We start from the raw sequence: 24,328 nt of genomic DNA, 5'->3' as shown, positions 1-24,328 counted from the left end.
GGGTTTATACCACTAATTCACAGCCTATAAGCCAAATGTATACTGTCAGTTTTTATTTAACTTAGTCAGTGCACAATTACAATTCCAAACCACCTGCACATTAATTGGTGTGTTTCCTGTTCCTATACAGATGCTCAGAATGTGTTTTTTTTTTTTTTTTTTAACACATGAGCATCAACAGTTTGTTTTAGTTGAAGATCTGGAATTTGATAACTGGGCCCTCTGAATACATTTGATCTTTACCCTCACCCACGAGATAATGTTATCATCTCTGACTGTAATTTGGAATCTCAGAAAATCTTCAGGGAAATGCAAGGTAGTTGTTAATGTCATTTCCAGTCTTTTTTTTTATTTTTGGGGGGCGATTTTGAGGCTGTCTCCATGACAACAATGTCATCTGTTTCTGTTCCACCAGTGGAGGAACAGCGGGGTGACATATCACATCAGTGAAACCTGACCGGCACAGAAGGGCTGACCTTGAGCTGCTTCCACTGGCAAAGAGCTTGCTCGCGGACAAAGCCAAGTGTAAAGACTTACACAAGGAAAGAAGTGCCTTTAGGGGGATGCAGAACTGTATAGCCGCAATCCAGATGAGCTGTCTCAATCTATTAGGAAGTCTGGGTAAGAACCCACAGCATCTCTCATAATGCATTCTCAAAGTGAGGGCATCAAACCTGATATGGAGTCCAGCTCCTTCCTTGTTTAGAGCACCTGTTGTTTTAATTAAAAAGAGGAACACGACACTTCTGCTCAGTCTGACTTCAACATTTAACTGCTGTTGCTGTGCTATCAATGGACCCTTTAGGATGTTTCTTTATCCAGGCTGTACCATGCTATTCTATCAGAGGATAACAGGGTATGTAACCCTACTGAAAGTGAATGGCAGAGAGTCATATAATGGGTAGAGATAACACATTGTAGAAGGAGAACTCGCAATTAAACAGCAGCCAAAGCTAGTTATCGATGAGGAGTTCTCAACGTCATCCCAACACTGTGTCTAAAAACCCTGGAAGAGCGACACAGAGAAAGAGGAATAAACCCCTTGAGGTGCTAATCATCCTGTTCTCAAGGGGTTGCATAAAACAAACATCATTCACGCTATATACAGCTTCTTAATATCCACAGACATGTTCCAATCAGGGTATACCATTTAAACAAAGCATTTACACCCCAAGCGCTTCACTCAGCTTCTTTCTCAACGCAGACCGGCTTGATACATTCTTAACACAGGGCATCGCATTGTCCCAGTCTGTAAGAGCTCTGTGCCGTGGAAGCCCTAGAGACCCTGCATGTGACATCTCTACAGCAGAGACATGCGCATTCTTTCAGGGATGCCATTGGCATTAATCGTGTTAATAGTCAATGCATATCATGGGGGTTTTACACTTCTTTGTCCAGCCCCTGTATTTCTGGCTACTGCTGCTAGCTTTCAGGAAATAACACAACATATGCAGTCATACGCCAACGCCGTATCGTCAGCACACACGTATCAAAAGAAGGAGCTCCAGCACTGCGGGGCAAGGCTTACTGGTTCCAGTGGGATCACAGTTATTATAATGTTAAGGGTGTTATTATAAAGTTAAGGCAACTAAAACCTTTTAAGTTATGCAGACACAGCATTTGCGAGCGTCCAGGAGTGACTCTGCACTAAACAGACTGCGGGGAACCTTAAGGATCACGTCAAATCCCAACCAGAAGTGCATCCCATCGGAACTTGTGCATTTCAGCTAATCTCAGCCTCAACTGAGATGCTCCGGCAAATTGATCTCTCAGCCCAGGGCTCCGACGTGCCAATGAAAAGGAGAGTCGACCTGCCTTTTCCATTAGAGTGGCTTAGATGGGATGAAATTGGAAAAATGTTTCTCCGGCAAGGAGGTAAAGTGGTCCTGTCTCCTCTCCTCGCCAGTACCTGTCCGTAATGGGTTATTATTATGAGGCAGGTCCTCTTGTCAGAGCCCTTCTCGTTGATCCAAAGTCTTTTCAGATGTATTTGTCACATTGGCAGATATCCTTCTTTACCTGTGATTTTTCTCAATGCCATTCCTAAAGGCTTGTGGGACACTGACGAGAGCAGACACCGCTTTGTGTGTGTGTGTGTATATATATATATATATATATATATATATATTATATATATATATACACACACATACAGCTACAGCTGTGGCCAAACAGCAGACAATACTGATAGGGTGCTGCAGCACTGCAATGCATTCCCGATGTGTGTTGGGTCATACTGTTGTGAAACTGTTGGCAAGGCAGATTCTGAACTTCATGCTACAGTGTCTGCCCTTGTGCTATCATTGCCCTTAAGAAAACTGCATTGTCGTTGAAGACAAGGTGAATGCCAGCCATTCCTTTCCTTTAATTACACATGAAGGCCCGAGGAGTGAACTGGGAAACATCTCTGAAGTTAGGTTCCTCAGGAATGAAATAGAGAAGACGTTGCTCTCTGAATCCAGCTGCACACACGGTACTGACACAGACTGCTTTGTGACTGTTTCACCTTGCGTTGTTCACCTATAATCACCAGAGGGCTGTGCATTTTCTTTTCTTAAATTTCAAAATGGGTTCTGCTTTATTCAGTAAGTATCTCATTTCAGATGATAATGAATACAATAGTAAAAGCCAGGCGCGTAAACATCCTCAACCTCAAGTTGAAAGAGTCTCTCTGGGTTAAACAGAGACTTCCACCCAGCGAATACTCCAAAGAAACGACAACGCAACATGTGACTAAACACAGGGGAAAAAAGCAACGAGCTGGGAAGGAGTCAAGTGGATCCAGGAGAATAATTACATTTTTTATGCCCCCGCCCCCCCCTCCTCCTAAAAGAGAAGGCAGAGCCTCAGTAGTAGACACAGTTACTCAATGCACCAAAGCCCCCAGCCTCCCAAACCACTCTGAGCTCTGCCAAGGGTGCAGCACTTCACTGCTGGAATGACATGCCCATATGCCACAGACTTTATTTAGCATGGTTTTAACATTTCCCGTGAAACAGAGCATCTTGTGGTAAAGGGAGAAAGCACAGGAATCTTAAGCGTTGGAATTACTGCCCTGACGACTCTGGGAGCTCCAGCTGGCACGCAAGGTTAACGGAAAGACTCTGGCTCGGCTGTTTCTTACTGGTTCAGTATCTTTACTCATGAGGCTCCCTTTACCAAAGGCTGCGTGCTGGAGCATTGAGAAACAGAGGTCATTGGGTTCTTTTCGTTGTTTTTGATAAACTGATTGTTTGCAGTTTCTTCAGTGTTTTTTGTTGCTGAAGTTGCATTTACAGGAGTGTTTTGAAATGAATCTGATTCTATTCAGCTCTAGTAAAATCGTCACTGCCCAGGAATATGCAGATGTTTCTAAGACAACGCCATGGTATAGGAAAACCTGCTGCTTTCTGATACCAAAGCACTTCAAGTGGGGAGGTTCAATCTGAACGACAGTCAAGCTGCAATCAGCATTAAAAAAGTTTTAGAAATAAACTTAATCTCTAAAAGACTCTCTGCACAATACAACGGGGGGCCAGTGATGACATTAATAATCAGGTATGAAAGGGTAAGGAAATGGATTGAAAAGACATTGGTTAGCATTTGGTGGATATGTTGAGATTCTCCTGCAATAGAATGCATAGTCTGGTGGAGGAAAAGCTTAGCAAACCTACCCCATTAGTTTTGATGCAAGTATTGATCCTCCTCCATTCACCTGCTGCCACCACACTATTGGCTGTTTCACAGACCCTGATTAGCACTAGTCTTGGACTATCAAATGTTAATTAGGTAAGGTAAACCAAGATTAGTGCTAATCTGGGTCTGTGAAACCAGCCATACAAGTTAACGTGTTCCTGGTAATAAGGTCCCATCTAGTCTTGTGTAGGCGTCTGTCAGTTAAGCACATTAGGCTCAGGTGCAGTCAGGGTATTATTACTACTGATTATAAACCCCCCTGCCCTCTCCTGCAATAGACTGACACCCCCCTGCCCTCTCCTGCAATACACGGCTTGAGGTCCCATATTTCAGAACAAGCTCAATACAATCTCACAGCCATCGAGGGCTCTTTGGTGGTTGTCTACATACTCTACATACGAGTGCAGCTTAGCACACAACAATGCCAGTATAGCAATCAGAGCACCAGTTCCTGTAACACCGATGCTATTATTAACCTGCATTTGCTCAAGACAAAGGAACAGTAGCAGTGGCTTTACAATACCACCAGACCGTGCTGTGCAGTGTGCATTCCATTTCATTCAAGCATCTACTTCAAAGTGCTGCGCTTTGCCTCTGTGCTTTACTGGCACCCAGTGGTTGTTGACCTGCATTTACAGTCCCTTACTCAACCCAGCCAGCAAAACCCAGAGCGGGAGTGGGCCCTTGAACAGGGAGGCGCTTGTCTAGAGAAGCCCTGTTCAGTCAATCTGGTTTGCTTAATTCAACGCTCTCTTTAATTGACAAGTTTCATCCTGTGTAGATTATAATCTCCCAGGGGAACAGTACTGCATGCTTGCAGATCAGTCTGGAAGAAACTACAGTTCAAACTTTAAAAAGCTGTGCTGATGATCATCAAGGTCTGCAGTCTAATCAGATGGTTTCAAGAAAACTCACTCTCAGTTGCATTATATACAGCAAAAAAAAAGGTGTTTAAAAATGCATGGCACTCTTGAGCATATATACTGTAGAACAGAAACTGATTTGAATTATTAGAACATGTTTAAATAGTTATGAATGTAAATGTTTGTCAATGTATATATTTACAGTACAAACAGGAATTACATACAGCAGTTTCCTTAACCTGGCAAAATATTTCTGCAGCTTCCTGAGCAGTAACAAAGATTGAAGATATTAACATCCTGCTGTTGGGTCTCTCAATAAAAATGCAAGGCTTGTAACACTGGTGAAGTACATCAATATCGGACAAGCAAGAGGCTTTTATAACCACAAAAACCTTGCCATTAGTCTGATGATGATTTATCAGTGTAACAAAGGTATCGCTTGCGATTAGAAACCTCAGATCTTTCATAAACCAATCAGGAAGCTCCACTGCAGGACACGCCCACTGCGGAACACTGAGACAGAATGTCCAGCTCTAAAACAGTGAAATGGAAGGAAAGCAAAACACTGAAAAGGTCAATACATGTCTGTATTTTTAACAGCAGTAACTCCCTTGGTAGCTGACCCTGGCAGTGCTGCTCAGGAGGAACCTGAAGGCAATCACCTCGAATCAGGGTTCTGATGTCACAGTGGCAAGGGTCCCCCTTCAGCCTAAGCTACCTTTGGGAAATCCAGACAAACTCCATGAACCGCTCTGCGATTCGATACAGTGAAGTGCACCGAAGGCTGAACTGCGTAAGGCTGTATTAGCCGGACAAAAGAACTGCATCTGAATGCACTAAACTCTGCAACACAGGGGAAAGTAGTGATCATTATTAAGCAGATTTCACATCACTGCAGCATGGCTTCGTCCCTTTTTCACTCGATAATAAGCCCCAGTCGCAACCCTAGTTATGAGTTACCCCATAATAACTCTGGGTTCAATTTGATGAACCTGTACACCACTGGGATGACCCCTCCCTGGATTGTATAAGAGCAGTTTACAGTATCGGGGTAGATGTATTTAGGGGTGGTCCCAGGATAATCAGGGATAGGAGGGGGATGCAATCCAGGGGATCGTGCAGTAGAATGATCCCATTAAAATCCGGCTGTGGCTCATCTCAGTGGGTTTATCAAAGCATCCCCTTTGCGGCAGGTATTATATACATATCCATGGCCAGGTGAGATGTAAAGAAGCAGGTCCTCTAGTGTGCGCTGCAGTCACAGGCGGCTCTCTCCTGTGGCTCTGGGTGCTGCACTATCTGGACCCTGTTATCCATCGTGATCCGAAAGCCGCGGATCAACTCCTCCAGCTGCTGTCTAGTGATGGAGGGGACGCTGCTGACATCAACAATATCCAGCTTCTCCAGATACCTGAGCTTAGCCAAGTGCACAAATTCATTACCCGTCATATGGAAGCATCTGAAACGAGAGGTCATTTCTCACGAGTCACTATACTGCAATAGACTGCCTAGAGCATTGCATCAGTGTTAAGGATTATAATAACCTTAAAATGCCAGCCTTTCTTTTCTGTTGCTTTGCTTGCAGAATGCATTATAGATAGTGCAGTCAGAAAGTCCCTGTAAAACATACAGGGAGGTTATATAGTGAAGTTTGTGTTCTCTGTAGAGCAAGGAAACATGGCATGTAGAGAAGCGCATTGTTGGGCAACAAAAGTCTACAACTACCACCAGAGGGTGCTGTAGAGTAGTCAACTCCTTTAAGAGTTACTGCATAACTACCCACCCTTATAAAAGTTAATCATGGTAAATGTCCACAGTAATCTTGCAGTTTTCCCCCATGCTTTTCCTATGGTTATACTATGCATTTACCAGTTTCACAGTTTTCCATGTTTTTTTTTTATTTTTTTACTATGATTTCAATATGCTGTATTACACTTTGCTATGCTTTTACTATGGGAAACGTTGTGAAGGGTATAATCACCAGTCTACGTTATCTCAACGATAGTTTTTGTCTTTGAGATTAAATTAATTAAAAGCATGCTGCCTTAAAGACAGACTCTGAACTAGCAGAATAAGAAGCTCCTAATGTTTCAAAACTAGGAATCCTAGGGAGGAGGGGTTTGCGCCAGACCTCTGTAACTTTATAGGAAAGCGTTTGAGAAGCACTGCATTATAATAATAATCAAGCAACAGCAGGTCCTACCGGATACTGAGAGTCTTCAGGTGTGGAAACAGCTGTGGGAAGTCGTTGAGGCTCTCAATATTAGAAGTGCAGTGGTCAAGCCGGAGGTGTTTGAGTTCTGCTGATGCCAACATCTTCAAAACCGTAGGATTCATGAACACGCTGTTCAGACTCAGGCTTTCCAGGTGGGCTGGCAGGGCTTTGCAGATGAGCCTACCCCCTGGAAAAGGAAGCACAGGGTAAGGGTTAGGAATGAAGGGAGACATGGAATTAACTGCTTTGTTACGCTATAAGGATGAGACCAGACCAAGTTTCAAATCTTAACAATTTCCATTTATTAGTTCCAAATACCAAACATTCCATTCTACCTTGAGTGTTGTTGTTTAGATACAGTACGTGCCACTAGCATTAACAGAGATATATCAATGGAGGTATTCAAAAGCTTCTCTGTCTTTCTATGCTGCCATGCCTTGTATTTATATTATAGTGGGCTAAGGACATATGTGACTACAGTCTGTTTTATTATCTCGCTAATTAGAAACAGAATTTATTCCTTTAGCTGTTCTACTCTCATATGATTACCAACACATTTTCTTTGATAAGACATTTCCATCCTAAAACAGGACAGAAAAAAAAGAAAGTTGCAGAAGGCACTGTTCACAAAGACCCTTTTAATGAACTTGAAATCGCATGTAGGGAGTGTTTGCTCTCATTTTGAAATGCACTGTTAAAGACAAACACTAGTGAGGTTTGTGAACAGGGTCCTCCCGTATTAATAACGTGTCCCAGAGATGATCTCCTTCAGATTACTGTTTCTGAACAAACACAGTAATCACAGTAGACACTGCTCATGCTGTGCCCGATGAATACCTGAATACGGTTTTTATTCCATTGTGTAAATTACTGATTTTTGCAAAATGTGAAAAGCACCACTTAAGCTTACAAAACAGGTGCAGTATTTAATTCTATTTTAAGTGAAATAAAATGGAATAAAACACATGAAAACTACCCTACTACAAAGGGGACCTCCTTATTCCCAGTTTCAGATAAATGCATGAAATATACAAGCTACATATGAAAATGGCGCCCAGCTTTGTCAGTTCGGAGGGCAGGTTTTTACATGATACTTACTTTTCTGCCGCAGCTCTGTCAGGTGTGGAAGCTTTCTGAGCACAGAATCCAGATCAATTGAGAAGTGCCTCGCTCTCTCGCCACAGGTGAAGTGAACGAACAGGCGGCGCAGGGATGACAGCTGATTCAAGGACTCTTCACACAGGTCTATGTCCTCGCAGTCGAGAAGCTCCAGCTTCTCCAGCTGAAGCCGAGACACACAGCTGTGTGGAAGGCCTGAGGACAAACAAACACGACATTTTAAAAGTAGCCCAGAAAACAATTTCAAATGATTTCAGCTCAGAAAAGGATGTTGACTTCTAAAATCAATCAATCAAATCAATCTTAATTTTATATAGCGCCTTTCATCACAAAGCGCTTTAAAAAAATGTGTTTTTTACTGTGCACCAGAGTTAATTTTGAGTCTGGTTTCTTGTGTAATAGCACTAAAACGAGCAGTCTCAGGTGTGACAATACCTGACAACCAAGGCACATCAACCCTCTACCAATCGCCTGTCTTGACCATATGTGGCTGAAACTGGCTTGAACTGATATTACAGAGTTTAAGGGAGATCAGGCTTTTCGATTTTTATGTCGATCTGGGTAAGGTTATTTGACATACATTGCAATGACAAAGAAAAGCATGCAGTCAGTAATGCACGATCTTGGTTTGAAAAGCCATCTCACCTATTCGGTTGCATTGCTCCCCGGTCAGTGGAGAAAAGCTATCTGGTTGCAGCGCCGTGTAAAAAGGGTTCACTTTGACAGAGAGCTCCCTGAGACTGGGCAATTGGAATAAAACAAAGCGGAACAGTTTGACAGCGGGTTCCCCCCAGTCACAGTGAAGGGTCAGCGAGCGCAGGTTTGTGAGCGCAGACACCCCACGTAGCAGCTGGTTTTCTCTGCAGTGCCTCTTCAGGTCGCACACAGTGAGGTGAGTGAGGTGATTCAGGTGGTGGACTATGAACAGCTTGGCAGGAGTGTTCAAATCCACTTTCAAAACCAGCTTCTCCACATTCCTGAACTCTGTCAACAAGTCAAGGATTCCCGCGTCGGAGATGGGATCTATTGCAAGAGCTCTGAGACTGGGCAGCGACCAAAGCAGCTTCCTCAAGTGATTCGCTCTCGCCTTGCGGACCAGCACGGAGCACGTCCTTCTCTTCTTCAGCATCTCCCAAAACCCTGGGCTGTACGCGACGCTTCCTTTCAGGATAACCGTGGTGTCCCGCCAGCAGGCAGGCTGGTCTATCAGCTGCTTGAAGAGCCGGCACGTGGAGCGCACACTCCCCTTCTCTTCATGTGTGAGGCATCGGAATATCTTCAGGTACATCTCCGGAGGCAACTGGGGACCGCTCCAGCTGTGCAGGGCCATGGCCAGCTACTCTCCTACAACAAAGCGTGCTCTCCTTAGCAGCGTATCACCCTGGGTACACATGCAGGGTGCAGTTACCATCTCCTTCATAGGAGACTGGACCGCGTCTTTCAGAGTTTTCACTTAGGGATGGTATTGTTCAAACATTTCCAAGTGCCAGACGTTTCTAATTTTCCTGAACCCTTTTCCACTTGTAGTGCATCATAATAGAGGCACAGGGCTTGAATGGAGTCTTTGTTTAACGTTGCATACGCTAAAGTTTAATGTGTTAATAAAGAAGTTTTAATCTTTATGAAATTAAACAGAATTTAACATCCCTTCAACAGTTATACTCTATAGATATGATACTATTTGTGAGGAATTCATGATACTAAGTGGGCATTTGGAGGATATTTTATTTCATGTTATTTTTTTGTATTCCCTCTCAAGAACACGTTCACCTGTAATATATATGTGTGTGTGTGTGTGTGTGTGTGTGTGTGTGTGTGTGTGTCTAAAGTTCCTGCAAAGCTGCAGAGTTGTACATACTGTTGAATTTTAAAATATGCTGCCCTGTGAATGTTTACTTCATGTCCCCGTGGTTTACTCTACTGCGCTCCTGTAAGCTGCATCAGAAACCTGACAGCCACAGATGGATGTGGATGGCATTGCTGTACAAGCTGGCTTTGTTCAGGGACACAAAACTGTTTGTTTTTTTCGCCCCCCATTCAATTTCAAATCTTGAGTTCCTACGCTTTCTACACGGGTCTCTATCATTAACAAACACTTTCGTTTGCATTACAATGCATCTATCCTGAATATTACCTTTTAAAATGTAATGTAGTTGTGTTGCAAATGAATTCCCCTTGAGCTCTTTTGCGCCTCCCAACCTGCTTACTGTTCAGATTTACTATTCCAAGCACATGAAACTCCACACGACTCAAGCACACGCCTGGGTTTATCATGTCATGTGTCTTTATCTGTCGCTGCGGGTGACGCCATCAACACGCGCCCAGCCAATCGGAAATGAGGCACGTTCCCTCCCCGACCAATCAGTTCGCTAGCCTGCGAAATTCAAACAAATGTTTTTCGTGGCGCCATTGTGATGGTGAGTATTGCATTCAGACTCCTTGTTTTAGTACCTGTACAGTATTATTTAACCCTGCTGTTATTAATAAGTGATTATAAAATATGTATGTCGCCCTCGCAACGCGGCAAGTTGGAATGATAAATGCCGGATATGTACCAAAGGGAATAATGCAAAGATTAACGTGTGCTCATGACAACACAGCTGCCTGACTCTCCTGTAAATATCTATCGAGAGCGAGTTAACTCAGAAGAGATAAATATGTTTTACATTTCCCAATACGCACCCAGCGCTGAGCGTGCAGGGTGTCCTAGTAGCACACTTGAATGTAGACGTAGGGTCGGTGTTTCAGAGCAGTACGTCTTGTGAATTTTCAGTGTTTAGACCAAGATCTGGAAACGAATCGCTCTTCCCACAAAAAAATGTTTGTTTTTTTTAAACGGTATGATTATATATATAATCAGCGACCCATTGGTTTGGGGGAATGTTTCTTAAAAATACTGTAGCTCGGATAGTACTGAATACAAATATTATTAATTTTGAATGTATATATGCCTTGTTCAGCTTGTAAAATTAGAAAGTCTTTTTTTTTTTTTAAGACATGCAATATAGTTTTAGCTAATCCTTTCTGACAGTTCTGTCCGTGTGTACTTGAATGATACCTGTCAAGTGTGATAACAACCTGTATGTCATCTCGATGCAGCTGACTGTGTAATAAACTGTTCAGTGGAAGAAATGCTTTCATTTGATTTGTGTCCATACTTTTTGCATCTCAATTTGGCACACTATTTTAGATTTTAAATTGATCATTGCTTATCTTTTTGAAATTAAAAGAAAATTGGAATCCTGCAACAGTAGACTGAAACTCACACTAGCCCTGCGCCCTGTCACGTGTGTTCAGAACCCTTCAATTGAATATATATATATATATATATATATATATATATATATAATTTAAATGATCCGTGTCCTTGAGTCTGGTGTTTTATGAATTGTTTCTCTCTCACAGCTAGCAAACCCTAGGCTCCGGTGTGACTTAGTCATGCAGTGATGAGAAGTGTCATCAGTTCAGAGCAAATTTATCAGGGGCCTGATTGTTCAAACTCTTGGCACATGGTCATTTCAATAATACACCTGAACAAGGGAAGTTCTCAAACCCAGGACTGGATGCAGTGCACGTGTATCTTTAAGCCCAGATCCAATTATATTAGGAGGCTGTGTGGTCCAGTGGTTAAAGAAAAGGGCTTGTAACCTGGAGGTCCCCGGTTCAAATCCCGCCTCAGCCACTGACTCATTGTGTGACCCTGAGCAAGTCACTTCACCTCCTTGTGCTCCGTCTTTCGGGTGAGATGTAATTGTAAGTGACTCTGCAGCTGATGCATAGCTCACACCCCCTAGTCTCTGTAAGTCGCCTTGGATAAAGGCGTCTGCTAAATAAACAAATATTATTAAATATTATATTGTGTAAATTCTGAAAAGAAAAAAACAGAAACACATAATATCATCTTTACTTATTTTTCAGCCACAGAGTATGAAGAAATGGTTTTGTTTTTAACGCCGGATGCTTGATCAAAAAGATTTACGTAATCTTATATCACTCAGCAACTCATTTATAAATTCCAACATGTTGATCACGCCTTCAAAGATCAATCAAAGGGCAGCAGCACTGCCCTATAAATCCATCCCATTAAGTAAAATCCCTCCAGGTGCTGAGACCCCTGTGAAAGAACTGTTGAGGATGGTAGTAAGAGAAGAAGAAAAAGCAAGCCCTGGGAAATTTTGGAAGCCAAATTGGGCTTTTCGGAAAGCACCACTGAATGGCGGAGTAAAACACAAGTTGCATTCCACCGTGCTGGATGGCTCTCTCAGCTCCAAGGACTGTGACGTATCATCTCCCGAGCTGAGCAGCATTGGAGCCGAGGACAACTTGACACTGTTGCATGGGAACAACTACAGCACCAACCACCAGAACATTATAGGACAAAAAAAGAAAGTCTTAAGTGTGGTGGGCTCCTCCAGACCTCACGAATCTCCTGCCAAAGTGTTTGAGAGGCTAAAGAGGCAAATGGAAGAGCGGGCTCAGGGTGTCCATTCAACGCCAGGCAAAGCCGAACAGCAGGGCCCCCGGTGGACCCCACGGAAGCAGGGAGGCCCCCAGGAGTCTCCTGGGAAACCAGGTGTCTGTCACACACCAGGGAAGGTGGGCCGGCCAGGTCTTCATCAGCCACCTGCCACGACCGTAGACATCAGGAGGTACCCGAAGGACATGCTTCAGACTACTGTCTTGCGCTCCTTACCCCACTGCAACAGCAACGGCACAGGGGCATGTAGAGACAACGAGGACAACGGCATCTTTGCAGGTAAGTTTTGTGGGGTCAGGCTTATTTTGTAAATTCACACACTAGGATAGAACCCCCTTGAGACGGGCCATCTCATTTCAAGGGGGTCCCAGGGGCAGCAGGCTGTACGAGTCCAATGTCATCGACTGTCACAAGTGACTTTCTCGCTTGCTACTATGTGAGCATTTGTATCAGTTCTTTTTTTTTTTTTTTTTTTTTTTTTTTTTTTTTAAATTTAGTCGTCGCCAATTATTTTTACCCCGGTTTTTCACCCCAATTTAGCATGCCCAATTATTATCTGTATCCCCGGCTCACCGCTCGCACCCCCCCCGCCGACTCGGGAAACGGAGGCTGGAACACGCGTCCTCCGAAACGTGCTCCTTCCAAGCCGTCATTTTTCGCACTGCAGATCCACAGCAATGCCACCAGACCTATAGCGCCGGAGGACAACACAGATCTGGCGGCTCCGCTGCAGAGCCACAGGCGCCCTATCGGCCACAGGGGTCGCTGATGCGCAGTGAGCCGTGGATTCCCCTGCCGACCTAAGCCCTCCCTACCCGGGCAGCGCTCAGCCAATTGTGCGCCACCCCCTAGGAACTCTCGGCCACGGTCAGCTGTGACATAGCCTGGATTCGAACCTGCGATCTCCAGGCTATAGGGCACATCCTGCAAGGAGCGCCTTTACTGGATGCGCCACTCGGGAGCCCCCTATTTGTATCAGTTCTTAATAATTCAGGGGCTCGTTGTCTTTCTTTTATTGTCACTACTGAAGGTTTTAGAGTTCCTACCCTTAATTGGTTTCTTTTCATTCTTACAGTACCAACAGTGCCAGCTAAGAAACCAGCATATCCTACCACAGTGGGCCAGCCGAGGGAATCCCCGGCTAAGATTTTTGCACGCATGAAACAAAAAGCTGAAATAAAACTACAGCAGCTGCAAAAACAACAACAACAGAAACAGCAGCAGCTACAAGCAGCCACGGATCCAGTTAGCAGCACAGTGGATATCAGGCCAGAAGGTCTGTTTCCCATTTATTACATAAAAAGCTTCTATACTTATTTAAGCTATGTACTCCCCGGGGGAAACGCACCATCATAGTTGAAATGAAAAACGATATTTCAGACTGATAAAAATGATCCGTCAGAGCTGTTGTTTAGTTTTGTAACATTGCCAGTTTTATTTTACCAGATGGTGCCAATTGCACCCCAGATCAATGCAGTTTGATGAAGTGGGACCCTGGTGGCGGTAGAAACTCATCTGAGATGCACCATCTTCTCTGTCCAGAATTTACCGAGCTTGTGTTATGCATACTTTGTATACAAGCTACTAAGAATATCAAAACCTGTTCCCTTCCGTCTGAATATAAGTTTTGTTTCACTGTTGAGCAGGATATTCGCTTCAGGGCCCAGGGATTGCAGCAGTACCAATGAGTGGAGACGAGGGGGATGATGAAATCTCCCAGGATACAGTTCAGAGCCCGGCAGAAACCACTGAGAGTGATGCAACCCACACCACTCTTACTCCCCCTGTTGGTTTGGGGCTTGGTAAACCAGATTCAGCAGCTTTGGACCTTAACAGATTGCCCCACCTTAAGCTTCCCCCAAATCAGGAATGGCGTGATATCTTACTGGAGTCTCCGAGAATTTCCATCCCGAGAAAGCAGATTACCATACCACAGCCAAGGAACGAGCCAGAGAGTGAGAAGACTGGCAGCCAGCCGAAGGACTCGGATACATCGGTCAGTGAAGCGCTGTCTCACGGCTGCTAGTTTAAGTGTGCATCGCAACACTGCGGCAAGCAGACAAGTGTTTGGGCTAGTGCCATTACACTGATGAAGGAACTTGCCAAAATATTTGTCTACGTGATTCAGCTTAATGACACATCGCATCACATCACATCAAAATGGTACCAGTAGTCACCCAGGCTACTGATGCCATTGAATACCATGTTGGGTTAATTCAATTTTAAAACCCTCAACCCTGGTTGAGGTGGCAGTTTCAGTACCAAGTCTGTTCATTCATTAGTGTAACAGCAGTTTTGTTTTGTTCCCATTCTAGTAAATATTTCCTGTCTACACTTGCAGGCAGGGCAGATACACCTCCACCAGTGGTTTATCAAGAAACTTAACAAAAAAGACGTGTGTGTTGAGGGAAGGAGACAGTAAGTATCTTGCTCAATTCCAGGTGAATTGGTTCTCTTGCTCTGTAATAATTGCAGTTGCACAGGCTTCAGTACACAAACACTTTGAAAACAATGCAAATGTTTCTCACTAGAAAGTGGAGCCCAGACATAGCTCCCAGCTTTCCAGGGTCTCAGAAGTGAATGTTGCCGCTTTCAATGTGGTACAGTTTATTGCTGACATGTTTGTGATGCATGTGATAAAGTCTAAAGCAGTCAAGACAGGTGATCTTAAGGAATAAGATAACATTGTGCTGACATGTAGACCCAACAGCAATAATACTTGTGTTGTAAATATATGTATCATTTAACTAGGCATAGAAAGAGCAAACTGTTGTACTTGCCAATTGCATTGCTTGGCATTGTAATTGAAGCTTGTGTTCTTTCTGCATTTAACAGGGATTTAAATGGACAATACTGGCACAGCAATGTGATTGCAGAACGGTTGAAGAGCAACACGCTGAAGACCATTACTGGCAGCGTCTACGTCTTGCATGGGAAGATGAATATGAATGCCACTAGTACAGGTTAGAAAGTGCAGTTAAAACATCAATTTGATAGATTTTCTGTTCTGCAATGTATTTGAAAAAACAGTACCATTTCAAAAAGTAGAATAAACGTCTACTTTAAAAAAAAGTTTCTCATGTGTTTTTTTTATTTTGCAGTGTTTGCGAGATCGTTCTTGAAAAAGTTTCAGTTTGGCTTTCCTGAAAAGTGGAAGGATTATCTTCAGAACTACTTGGAAGAGCTTAAAGGGTACGTTCCCACACGTCTCTGTAGCTCTTCCAGATTGAAGTCTACACTTACCTATGAGGGTGACGCTGGTGTGCCGTGCCTGCTTTTACATCGCCATCTGGTGACAAACGGAGAATGAAACGTGACAAAGTCGTACAGGGTAGAAGGGAACGTAGTTTACCAGATTCTATGCTTTCACATAGCTGATCCTTCTGCACTCTATACTTCCTCAATGTGCGGTAATGCCCTTGTCCATGCTTTTAAGGAATCTGAACCTTTTCATATTTTAATTACGGCCTCTTTCACAGAGCACAGCCGGAACAAACGTCTGAACAGGATCATAAACCAACATGCATTGAGCCTGCATCCGAGGCTGAACCAGTGAAGAACAAAAAGCAAGCTAAAGTCACATATCCAACAAGGCCTTCAGACAAATGTAAGTTGTATTATTCTTATTGTTTTCATTACTGTAGCACCTTCCCTGGGCTCTTTAAACCCTGGAGAGGCCGCTACACTCACCTGGTTAGTGTAATGGGTTAGCCTTGGAGAGCTGTTTTTAACCTTGCATTCACTTATTTTAGCAGTGCAACAGACCTCAAAAAGGACACAGCTATTGAATAACTTTCAAGTTACCCGCAGCGGGAGGCACGTCTTGCCCCCGATGGAATACTGGAGAGGACAGAGATGCATAATCGATACGGACCTGAATGTGACAGTCGATGAAGGCCGCACCAATTATTTGGAGGAGAGTATGCTTTATATTGTAAGTTTATTTTAAAATGTTTATTATTTCTGTTGGCAACTGCAAGCCGCCTTCATTTTAAAAACAAACCAGCCCTGGGTGGATATTGGACCCTGTGCCCCCTGTGAAGAGTCACACCCTGCTCACCATGCGGTGGTTTCTATTTCAGATGAGCCGTCACCCTACAGTGCTGTCACACTGAGTTACAACAACATATAAGTGTGTACAGCTGCAAGTGTACGACGTGTATCCACAAACGACAAACGTTTCATGTACGAGCACCACTGTAGAAACACTAAGGCTAACATTAATGTTTTAAGTGCATATTTTTTGACAGTGGTTAAAAGTCCAAGAGAATTAGACGTTTGAACATTTGGGAAATGTTTTAAATTTGAACATCCCTAAATTAAATAGTACCCTACAAGAGAAGTGATTTGTTTTGCTTTCCCTAGGCCAAAAGAGATGATAAAAGGAAACACACCACTAGACACAAGGCAAAGACAGATGTTGGTAAGTTATGAACTCCACACCATAAAGGAAAGACTTCATAAGGGGTAATAAGGGTGCAATACTTCAGTGAGAAAGAGAAACGTTGAAACAGAAAGTTAACTGAAACAAAGTGATTCTTAATAAAACATTGTCTTTTACTGTATACCTTTATTTTGAAATGGTTAAATATAAAAGCAGATTAGTCCAAACTTTATTGTAAGTTACTTTCTTTTTTCTGGGTTTTTGTGATCTCCAAAGAGGCGACCAGAAATGAGAAAAAGGACCCCCCTAAAAGTAAACGCACAGCTGTGCCCGAAACGGACGAGAGCTCTGAGATTGATGAAGATAATGAGGGCAAGCTTGGTTATGCCTCTTCTTTCAAGCCTTACTCTGTGATATTGACACCCATCAGAACAGCCTCCCAGTTAAAAGACAGGTGCTTAAACCTCAACCTTAGGTATGCGAACACCAGCAAGCCTGATAGTGCAGCCACAGGTAAAACCTTGTCCAGGCATCAGGTCGATAAGCAGTCAGACAGCCAAACCGATGTGTCTTTTACAGCTGTGGAGCCAGGATCGTCCAGTGATGATGATGAGCAGGTCATTCAGAGGAAGACCAAGCACCGACTCAGGGCAGGCGGGAGAGGGGCAGCGGAGAGGGGCAAGCCGCCTCAGAAAAACACTGCTGCCAGCCACACAGCTACGGGCCCTGCCTCTCTCTTTAAGTCGCCTACACCAACCACCTCCAAGTTGAAGGATACAGATTCTAAGAAACAAATAAAAAAGGCCACAAGATCGGAGAGCGAAATGAGTGACTCTGGCACAGAGCGTACCTTGCGCTCAATGTCAAAGAACAGGCAGGAAATGATCACCACCCCTGCTCCACAGACCAGCAGGGGTTCAAAGGACCTTGGTTCCCAAATACGAAAAAATATTCCCAAAAAGTCTCAGAATGTCGTGCAGGATTCTGACGCTGAAATACCCAGAGACTTTGTGAGCTCCGTGTCAGCTCCACATAGCAGGCGGCAATCAAAGGATATTGAGTGTCTGGTGCAGCTCAAGAGAAACTCGAGGAAAACCTTGCAGGAGTCAGAGACGGAAATGAGTGCATCTGGGACAGAACGAAACAGCAGAGCTTTAAAGAACAATCCGACACAGCTAATTAGAAAAAAGGTTCTTCAGGACTCACAGAGTGAAATGAGTGACTCTGGCACAGAGCGTGCCTTGCAGCTTAGGTCTGCATCTCGAAACAGTAGACATTCAAATAATATTCATTCTATAATGCAGCTAAAGAAAGCAAAGCAGATTTCTAAAGTTGTGCAGGAATCTGAGTCGGAGTCTGACATGAATGATTTTGTCCCACGTCGTGCTGTGAGCTCCAAATTTGCTCCACTTAGCAGGAAGAAATCAAAGAGAAACACAAAGAGTTCTCAAGAACTGGAGACCGAAATGAGCGATTCCGACACAGAGGCCTCCTCGCAAACCAAGTCTTCCTCTCGCAACCATAGGGGCCCAAAGGACAGTGATCGTCCTGTTCGGCTTGTTAGGACAAATAATAATTCAAAGGTCCTGCCAGAGTCTGAATCGGTGAACTCTCGCCTAGACCGTGCTGTTCGCTCCACGTCAGCCTCACTTAGGAGCAGGGATCCACCGTGTACCAAAAGGACTCAGAATGTCCTGCAGGGATCCGAGGTTAGTGAATCTAGCCAAGGAGAGGATGCTGCTGCTGCTGCAGGCTCCATGTCTGCTCCACGTAGCAGTAAAAGCGTAACAGACGCAGAGCTGAAGAGTAAAAAACAGAGTGATGGGAAACCCAAGTCCCGTGAACAGAGCTGTGAAAAAGGCAACAGAAACAGGGCTGCAGGGCTGAGAAAGGGACAGCATGGAGCCACAGAAGGGAAGAGCTCCCTGCCCGTTGAGGCTAGAGATAAGAGATGGGGGGGAGATGATGAAGACCAATTCAGCGCAGGTGCCTGGACCAAGAAAGAACTTGAAAAGCTGCACAAGTGAGTTCTGTTAGATTGTATTGTATTGTGTGTTTGTTTGCTTGTTGAAACCAAGTTCTGAGACAGACATGTAATTGAAAGGGAATTGCCCAGGGTCTGTGAATCCAGCTAAATACCTCTTTTAAGTCCAGTCTGGACTCCTTAATCCAAAAAATAATAATAATGAAAAAAAGGTTTATTTTATAAAAAAAGAAGAAAATCTATTCTAAATTTTAAAAAATGTTTTTTGTTTTTTTTATAACATTTAAAAATAGCCCTTTTCCTCTACACTTACGTGAGTTTGTAAGGAATCGATGATCTTAAAAGTGAATCAGGTTTCACTGTGGTGCTCCTGTGAAGTATAATCCCCGCTCCGCTCCCGTGTCTGCAGCTCTGTTGCAGCTCTTCCGAAGCATCGGAGCGGATTCTGGCTGGATGTTTCCATGGCCGTCGGGACGCGATCGGCCGAGGAATGCCAAAGGAAATACACAGAGGAACATCAGCCGAACAAGAAGAAAGCGAACAGCAAAAAGAAGGACACCGGCAGCAAGAAGGAAGACTCAGGTAAACCCAGGAGCTGCTTCTGTTTCTAGAACGCCACCAGTTTACACCTGCTGGGCAGCAGTGTGCCGATATACTGATGTGACGATACCATAGGTGTGGCGATATGGTATGCATCACAATACATGTGATGCGTAAGAAGATCAAATGGTCACCTTTTTAATACGTTATTTTTTTATTAGTATTATGACCCAGCATGTTCACATCATTCAGTTCAACTGCAACACATCAGCTTTGCTACTTAACAACATTAATTTATTATGCATTAGTTCAGCCTGAAGCCAGATGGGAACAGGAGCAAAACCTTGGTTTTTAGGGTTCTCCTGGGCAGAGAAGAGATTTATTATTATTATTATTATTATTATTTATTTCTTAGCAGACGCCCTTATCCAGGGCGACTTACAATTATTACAAGATATCACATTATACATTATTTCACATTATACAGATATCACATTATTTTTACATACAATTACCCATTTATACAGTTGGGTTTTTACTGGAGCAATCTAGGTAAAGTACCTTGCTCAAGGGTACAACAGCAGTGTCCCCCACTGGGGATTGAACCCACAACCCTCCGGTCAAGAGTCCAGAGCCCTAACCACTACTCCACACTGCTGCCGATATACGCGTGGAGTACAGTTGCCTGTAAATGCATTTTCAGGTTAACTCTGGCTGTGCGTTGCACTTAGCGTTCACTTTCCTGTTTCTCTCAATTGTCATCCAGGGAAGGATCCCGTCAAGATAACTGCACGTGTTGGAACACTGAAACGCAAGAAGCAGCTGCGGCTTTTCCTCGACCAGCTGCCGAAAGACGACCACGATGACGTCTTCAGCGCCTCTCCTTTACAGAGCAAGAGAGTAAAGGTAGGTGACTGGAGCTGGAGTCCGCTGCGTGGAAATGATGGTCTGGAGCAGTCGATCGAGTGAGCTTCTGTTTGTAGTTCTGGAATTCAGGAAAGCTCGCTTGCTACTCCTTTTTTGTTCCTGTGCCATGTTTTTATTTATTCATGTATTTAGAGAATTGCATATCCAAATGTGAACTTGATTAGAAGTGAATGGTGTTGCTGGGGATTGAAAGAGCTGTCTGACTGTCTGCACATCATACACATGCCCCGCTTACATTTGTACATACGGTGGGTGATCTGCTTTCTCGTGATACTGGAAGCTCTTGTTTTGTATTAACTGCCCTGAGCAGGGATACGTCTGTTTGTTACTGACCTGCAGGTTAATTTGTTAGAAGTAAAAATAAAAGACCTGTTATCTGTTATACTTCTGGGTCAGTCACAATCAGAGCTTTAGAGGGAGAGGCATTCGCAGATAAATACACGACACTGTAAGTGGCAGCTTGTGCTGGGAAGCTGTGAGCACTGCCTTTCATGTGCACTGCTTGGAAAGCTACATGTGTAGAGCCTTGTTGGGAATAAACCCTGCACAGTATTTAGGGTGTCTTATAAACCTGTTCCCTTGAAAATCCCTTCTGAATTGCAGTTACCCTCCCTCTGTGGGGGTCAGGAGGACGACGTCTTTCAGCTGACGGAGGTCAACCCTCAAACCCCTTCCTCCGCCCGCTTTCCCTTGGTGAAGACCCCGCAGTGCCTGCACATCAGTCCCGGCATGCTGGGCTCTGTCAACAGGTACGGCTGTCCCGCTGAGCACCACCAGATATTGAAGACGACTGCACGGCTGTCAATAAGCTGGCACAGCTGCACACCCTTAACACAGACTTACGGATCTGAAAACATTCTTTTTTTTCTTATGCATTCTCTCATTTATAGGAACGATAATGACAGGTATGTTTTCAACCTGCAAAAGCAAGAGAAAAGAGGCAAATTGAAGACCTGGGCCAATGTTAGAATGCAAGCGGTAAGTGTTGTGGTGCTGTATTTTGTAGTTTTCATTTTGATGTATTTGCAGTTAGTGTTGCTGAGTCAGTATATAAATCACTGGACCTCGCCTTCCCAATTAAATGTATAGAACAAAGGTAATAATCAATAATCGGGCCTATAAGTACAGAAGCAACTGTTACAGGAACTCAGCAGGGGAGTTAATCGAGTAAGTGTACTGTTGGTCCTTGGATGACTTCACATTATTTAGTTTTGCATGATCAATAGTGAAGATGAGGTGCAGCTATTTAAATATCAGTCCGTTCCTACGACGTGCAGCTATGATGGAAAGAGTTGCAATGAAATCAAATATCCTAGCCTGCATTCAGTCATCCTCTTAATAAGCACTCTTGTCTGTATGTATGTGTGTTTATTTGACCTGCCGTTCAAAGCCAGCTAGTTTCCGTGCTGCGTCTACTGTGACTGCTGCCTTGGTGACAGATTTGGAAAGACTTGTTTTAGTTTATCAGAGACACTTAAACAGAAAGCTCCGTTCTGAGCATTTGAAAATAATACCTGCAAAAAAATATATATATATATATATATATATATATATAAATAATATTTTACATAGATGCATAAAGATATGTATTATTCTTTATCAAGCAAGTTTGTTTTCCAAGTTCAGTGCTGTGCATCGGGCAGCACAGGTGTTATAACGAAGGTCAGAGAAAGCCGCATGCTCCCGTTTATTTCTGTTAGGTTCATTACATAGTGTTGTGGATTGATTGTTAACTTAATATTTCATTTATTGTAGGGTTCTAACAACTTTGCAACTCCATCTAGAAGAAGGGAGACAATGCTGAGTGCTGAAGGTAGGTGTAAGAGTAGTTACGGGTCACAAGATAGGTACCTTGGTGTCGTTTCACCTACAGTACTAACATATTAACATGCTGCATATAGCGCTAACATATTAACATGCTGAAGCTGCCTTTGCATGAAATGTGCTTATTGTATAAATGCAGTGTTTTTTTAAAGATGATTGATTGTTTTTTTTAAGCACAAAAATAGACCATCTGTTCTTTTGTTTTCTTAATTATTATTTTTTTAAAACTGGAAGCTATATGCAGTAGACACAGATTATTTTGACACTGTAGAATTATGGAAACTCAATGAAGAAGCACATGTTGAGTCTTCATTGACATTATAAAATCAACGATACCCTCCAAACCAGCAGGCAGAGAGAGGGAGGCGTGTGTAAATGTATTAACCAGCAGGCAGAGAGAGGCGTGTATAAATGAATTAACCAGCAGGCAGAGAGAGGCGTGTGTAAATGTATTAACCAGCAGGCAGAGAGAGGCGTGTGTAAATGAATTAACCAGCAGGCAGAGAGAGACGTGTGTAAATGTATTAACCAGCAGGCAGAGAGAGGCGTGTGTAAATGTATTAACCAGCAGGCAGAGAGAGGCGTGTGTAAATGAATTAACCAGCAGGCAGAGAGAGACGTGTGTAAATGTATTAACCAGCAGGCAGAGAGAGGCGTGTATAAATGAATTAACCAGCAGGCAGAGGGAGACGTGTGTAAATGAATTAACCAGCAGGCAGAGGGAGACGTGTGTAAATGAATTAACCAGCAGGCAGAGGGAGACGTGTGTAAATGTATTAACCAGGAGGCAGAGAGGCGTGTGTAAATGTATTAACCAGAATGTTTCTCTTCCAGATGAAAACGAGCGGTCCTTTGTGGGAAAGCTCTTGAGTAAAGAAGACCCAAAACTATCGGATGAAAGTGAAGACGATTATTATTTTTTACTGGAAGATTGAGTTGTGACGTTACCAAATAAAATGTTTAAGGAAAAAAAAAATACATGTTTTTCAGCAGATAACCTAGATAGCATTTCAACTGAGGACTTTGATCCAGCCATGTCCTTGTCATTAATTCAGGACCAGATCTTTAATTGCAGGGTTAGAAGCTCCTCACGTGAGTCCTGGTTTCCAGAATCCTTCTTTGGGTAATGAAGTGACCAGGTGGCAGGAATGTGATCAATCAGACACGCTGTCAAATCTGCTGAGCGCCGATAACCCTTAATCACAGCATGGAAAAGCCTCACCTGAGTCTGGGGGGTTTACCATCTCAAAGTATTCATGCAGTTACAAGGGTGGGGACTTAGCATTAACAGTGGCCTGCTTGCTCAAATAACAGACCTGATTGAGGGGGTGGGGGGGGGGGGGGAGTGTGAGTTTCTAACCCTGTTAATGGTTTATTTGGATAATCAATTAAAGAATTAGGGACCTGGTTAGAACAAGCCACTGGATTGGAATGGAATGAAATACACATACATTTTTCCGTACAAAAAAACATAATAAGTTGAGTATATATTTTAGTTATGTACATATTTCAAATAAATGTCCGCATGTGGTGTGCAATGTATCAAATATAGTGTACATGATGACCCTTGCAATGAATGAGAAACACAACGCAGGGTCCTCCTGAACATGTTCTGTTAAACGCTTGCTAAAATAACATACCTTTAGTGTTTTTTATTTCTGTTTACCGTCTAAACTTTGACCATGGGATACTCCAGTAAACTTTTGCAATGCAGTGTGGGAGGGTCTGCTTCGTTTTCAGAATACGAACGTGCAGATCTATTGTTTATAGATATTTTTTTAATTAATCTGTTTTAATTGTTGTGTTAAAACCATGGTTCCTTTCTGTAAATAAAACTAAATTGCATTTTTAATTGTGTGTTTTTTTTTTTTGTTATTATTATTTGTTGCCGCCATTTGTCTTCTAAATATGAGTTTTTCTTTTGTGGATATTTTGTGTGTTCGACTTTGTTTCCCTCACGGTGTTTGTAAATTTTGTTTTTCAGGGACATTTTGTATTTTTTTAAACTCAAGAAAATTTAACACAAGCCAATATCCCTAGATAAGGGAGAGCTGTCCTTACGGGTTACACGCATTATGTAAGTTGCTTTATACAAATACTAGCCACAGATTTACCTTACACTGCATATGAAGAAATGATACAGAGCAGAGCGGATTCCTGACACGTACAGGAGTAAAGGACGAATGTCAAGTTCATGCACAAACATGAATCATATCATATCATATATATATATATATATATATGCATGCGCACATTTAATTTCAAAACAAATGAATAAGATCAGGATTTGGATACTAAGCAACTATTTGCCCTTGACTTG

At 43.1% G+C, this 24,328-nt stretch overlaps 2 protein-coding genes across 5 annotated transcripts; one reads left to right on the top strand and one right to left on the bottom strand.

The window, feature by feature from the left end:
* Window positions 1–2,878: 2,878 nt before the first annotated feature.
* Window positions 2,879–10,153, bottom strand: LOC117963930 (uncharacterized). Of its 2 annotated transcripts, XM_058992060.1 has the most exons (6): window positions 10,007–10,153; window positions 8,518–9,216; window positions 7,852–8,067; window positions 6,742–6,940; window positions 6,083–6,155; window positions 5,831–5,997 (listed from the first exon to the last, which is right to left on the bottom strand). In XM_058992060.1, exons 2-6 carry the CDS (start codon window positions 9,200–9,202, stop codon window positions 5,977–5,979), a joined length of 1,194 nt encoding a protein of 397 aa, XP_058848043.1. In that variant the 5' UTR covers window positions 9,203–9,216; window positions 10,007–10,153; the 3' UTR covers window positions 5,831–5,976. The 2 variants fall into 2 exon arrangements, with proteins under 2 accessions (XP_058848042.1, XP_058848043.1); XM_058992059.1 differs by lacking the exon at window positions 6,083–6,155 and having other exon boundaries at window positions 2,879–5,997; window positions 10,007–10,150.
* Window positions 10,154–10,204: 51 nt separating this feature from the next.
* LOC131698699 (mis18-binding protein 1-like) lies at window positions 10,205–23,860 on the top strand. Of its 3 annotated transcripts, none has more exons than XM_058992057.1 (17): window positions 10,205–10,289; window positions 11,791–12,628; window positions 13,425–13,625; window positions 13,996–14,345; window positions 14,691–14,767; window positions 15,185–15,312; window positions 15,451–15,541; window positions 15,829–15,956; window positions 16,105–16,283; window positions 16,715–16,772; window positions 17,010–18,756; window positions 19,127–19,299; window positions 20,024–20,163; window positions 20,788–20,933; window positions 21,075–21,162; window positions 21,940–21,997; window positions 22,843–23,860. In XM_058992057.1, exons 2-17 carry the CDS (start codon window positions 11,830–11,832, stop codon window positions 22,941–22,943), a joined length of 4,464 nt encoding a protein of 1,487 aa, XP_058848040.1. In that variant the 5' UTR covers window positions 10,205–10,289; window positions 11,791–11,829; the 3' UTR covers window positions 22,944–23,860. The 3 variants fall into 3 exon arrangements, with proteins under 3 accessions (XP_058848040.1, XP_058848041.1, XP_058848039.1); XM_058992058.1 differs by having other exon boundaries at window positions 16,102–16,283; window positions 17,313–18,756; XM_058992056.1 differs by having other exon boundaries at window positions 16,102–16,283.
* Window positions 23,861–24,328: the final 468 nt, after the last annotated feature.

Source organism: Acipenser ruthenus, chromosome 18, assembly GCF_902713425.1.
Source record: "Acipenser ruthenus chromosome 18, fAciRut3.2 maternal haplotype, whole genome shotgun sequence".
NCBI classification, from domain to species: Eukaryota; Metazoa; Chordata; class Actinopteri; order Acipenseriformes; family Acipenseridae; genus Acipenser; species Acipenser ruthenus.
Note: the sequence above shows the minus strand (reverse complement) of the source record. Positions and strands in the feature narration are given on the sequence as shown.

Excerpts from the sequence above, each read along its gene's own strand:
- LOC117963930 (XM_058992059.1), bottom strand. The coding sequence starts at position 9,202 with ATGGCCCTGCACAGCTGGAGCGGTCCCCAGTTGCCTCCGGAGATGTAC. Across the intron at positions 8,068-8,517 it reads GGAGCAATGCAACCGAATAG|GCCTTCCACACAGCTGTGTG; the intron begins GTGAGATGGCTT and ends GTTTGTCCTCAG. Across the intron at positions 5,998-6,741 it reads CTGAAGACTCTCAGTATCCG|ATGCTTCCATATGACGGGTA; the intron begins GTAGGACCTGCT and ends CTCTCGTTTCAG.
- LOC131698699 (XM_058992056.1), top strand. The coding sequence starts at position 11,830 with ATGCTTGATCAAAAAGATTTACGTAATCTTATATCACTCAGCAACTCA. Across the intron at positions 13,626-13,995 it reads AGTGGATATCAGGCCAGAAG|GATATTCGCTTCAGGGCCCA; the intron begins GTCTGTTTCCCA and ends ACTGTTGAGCAG. Across the intron at positions 20,164-20,787 it reads TACAGAGCAAGAGAGTAAAG|TTACCCTCCCTCTGTGGGGG; the intron begins GTAGGTGACTGG and ends TCTGAATTGCAG.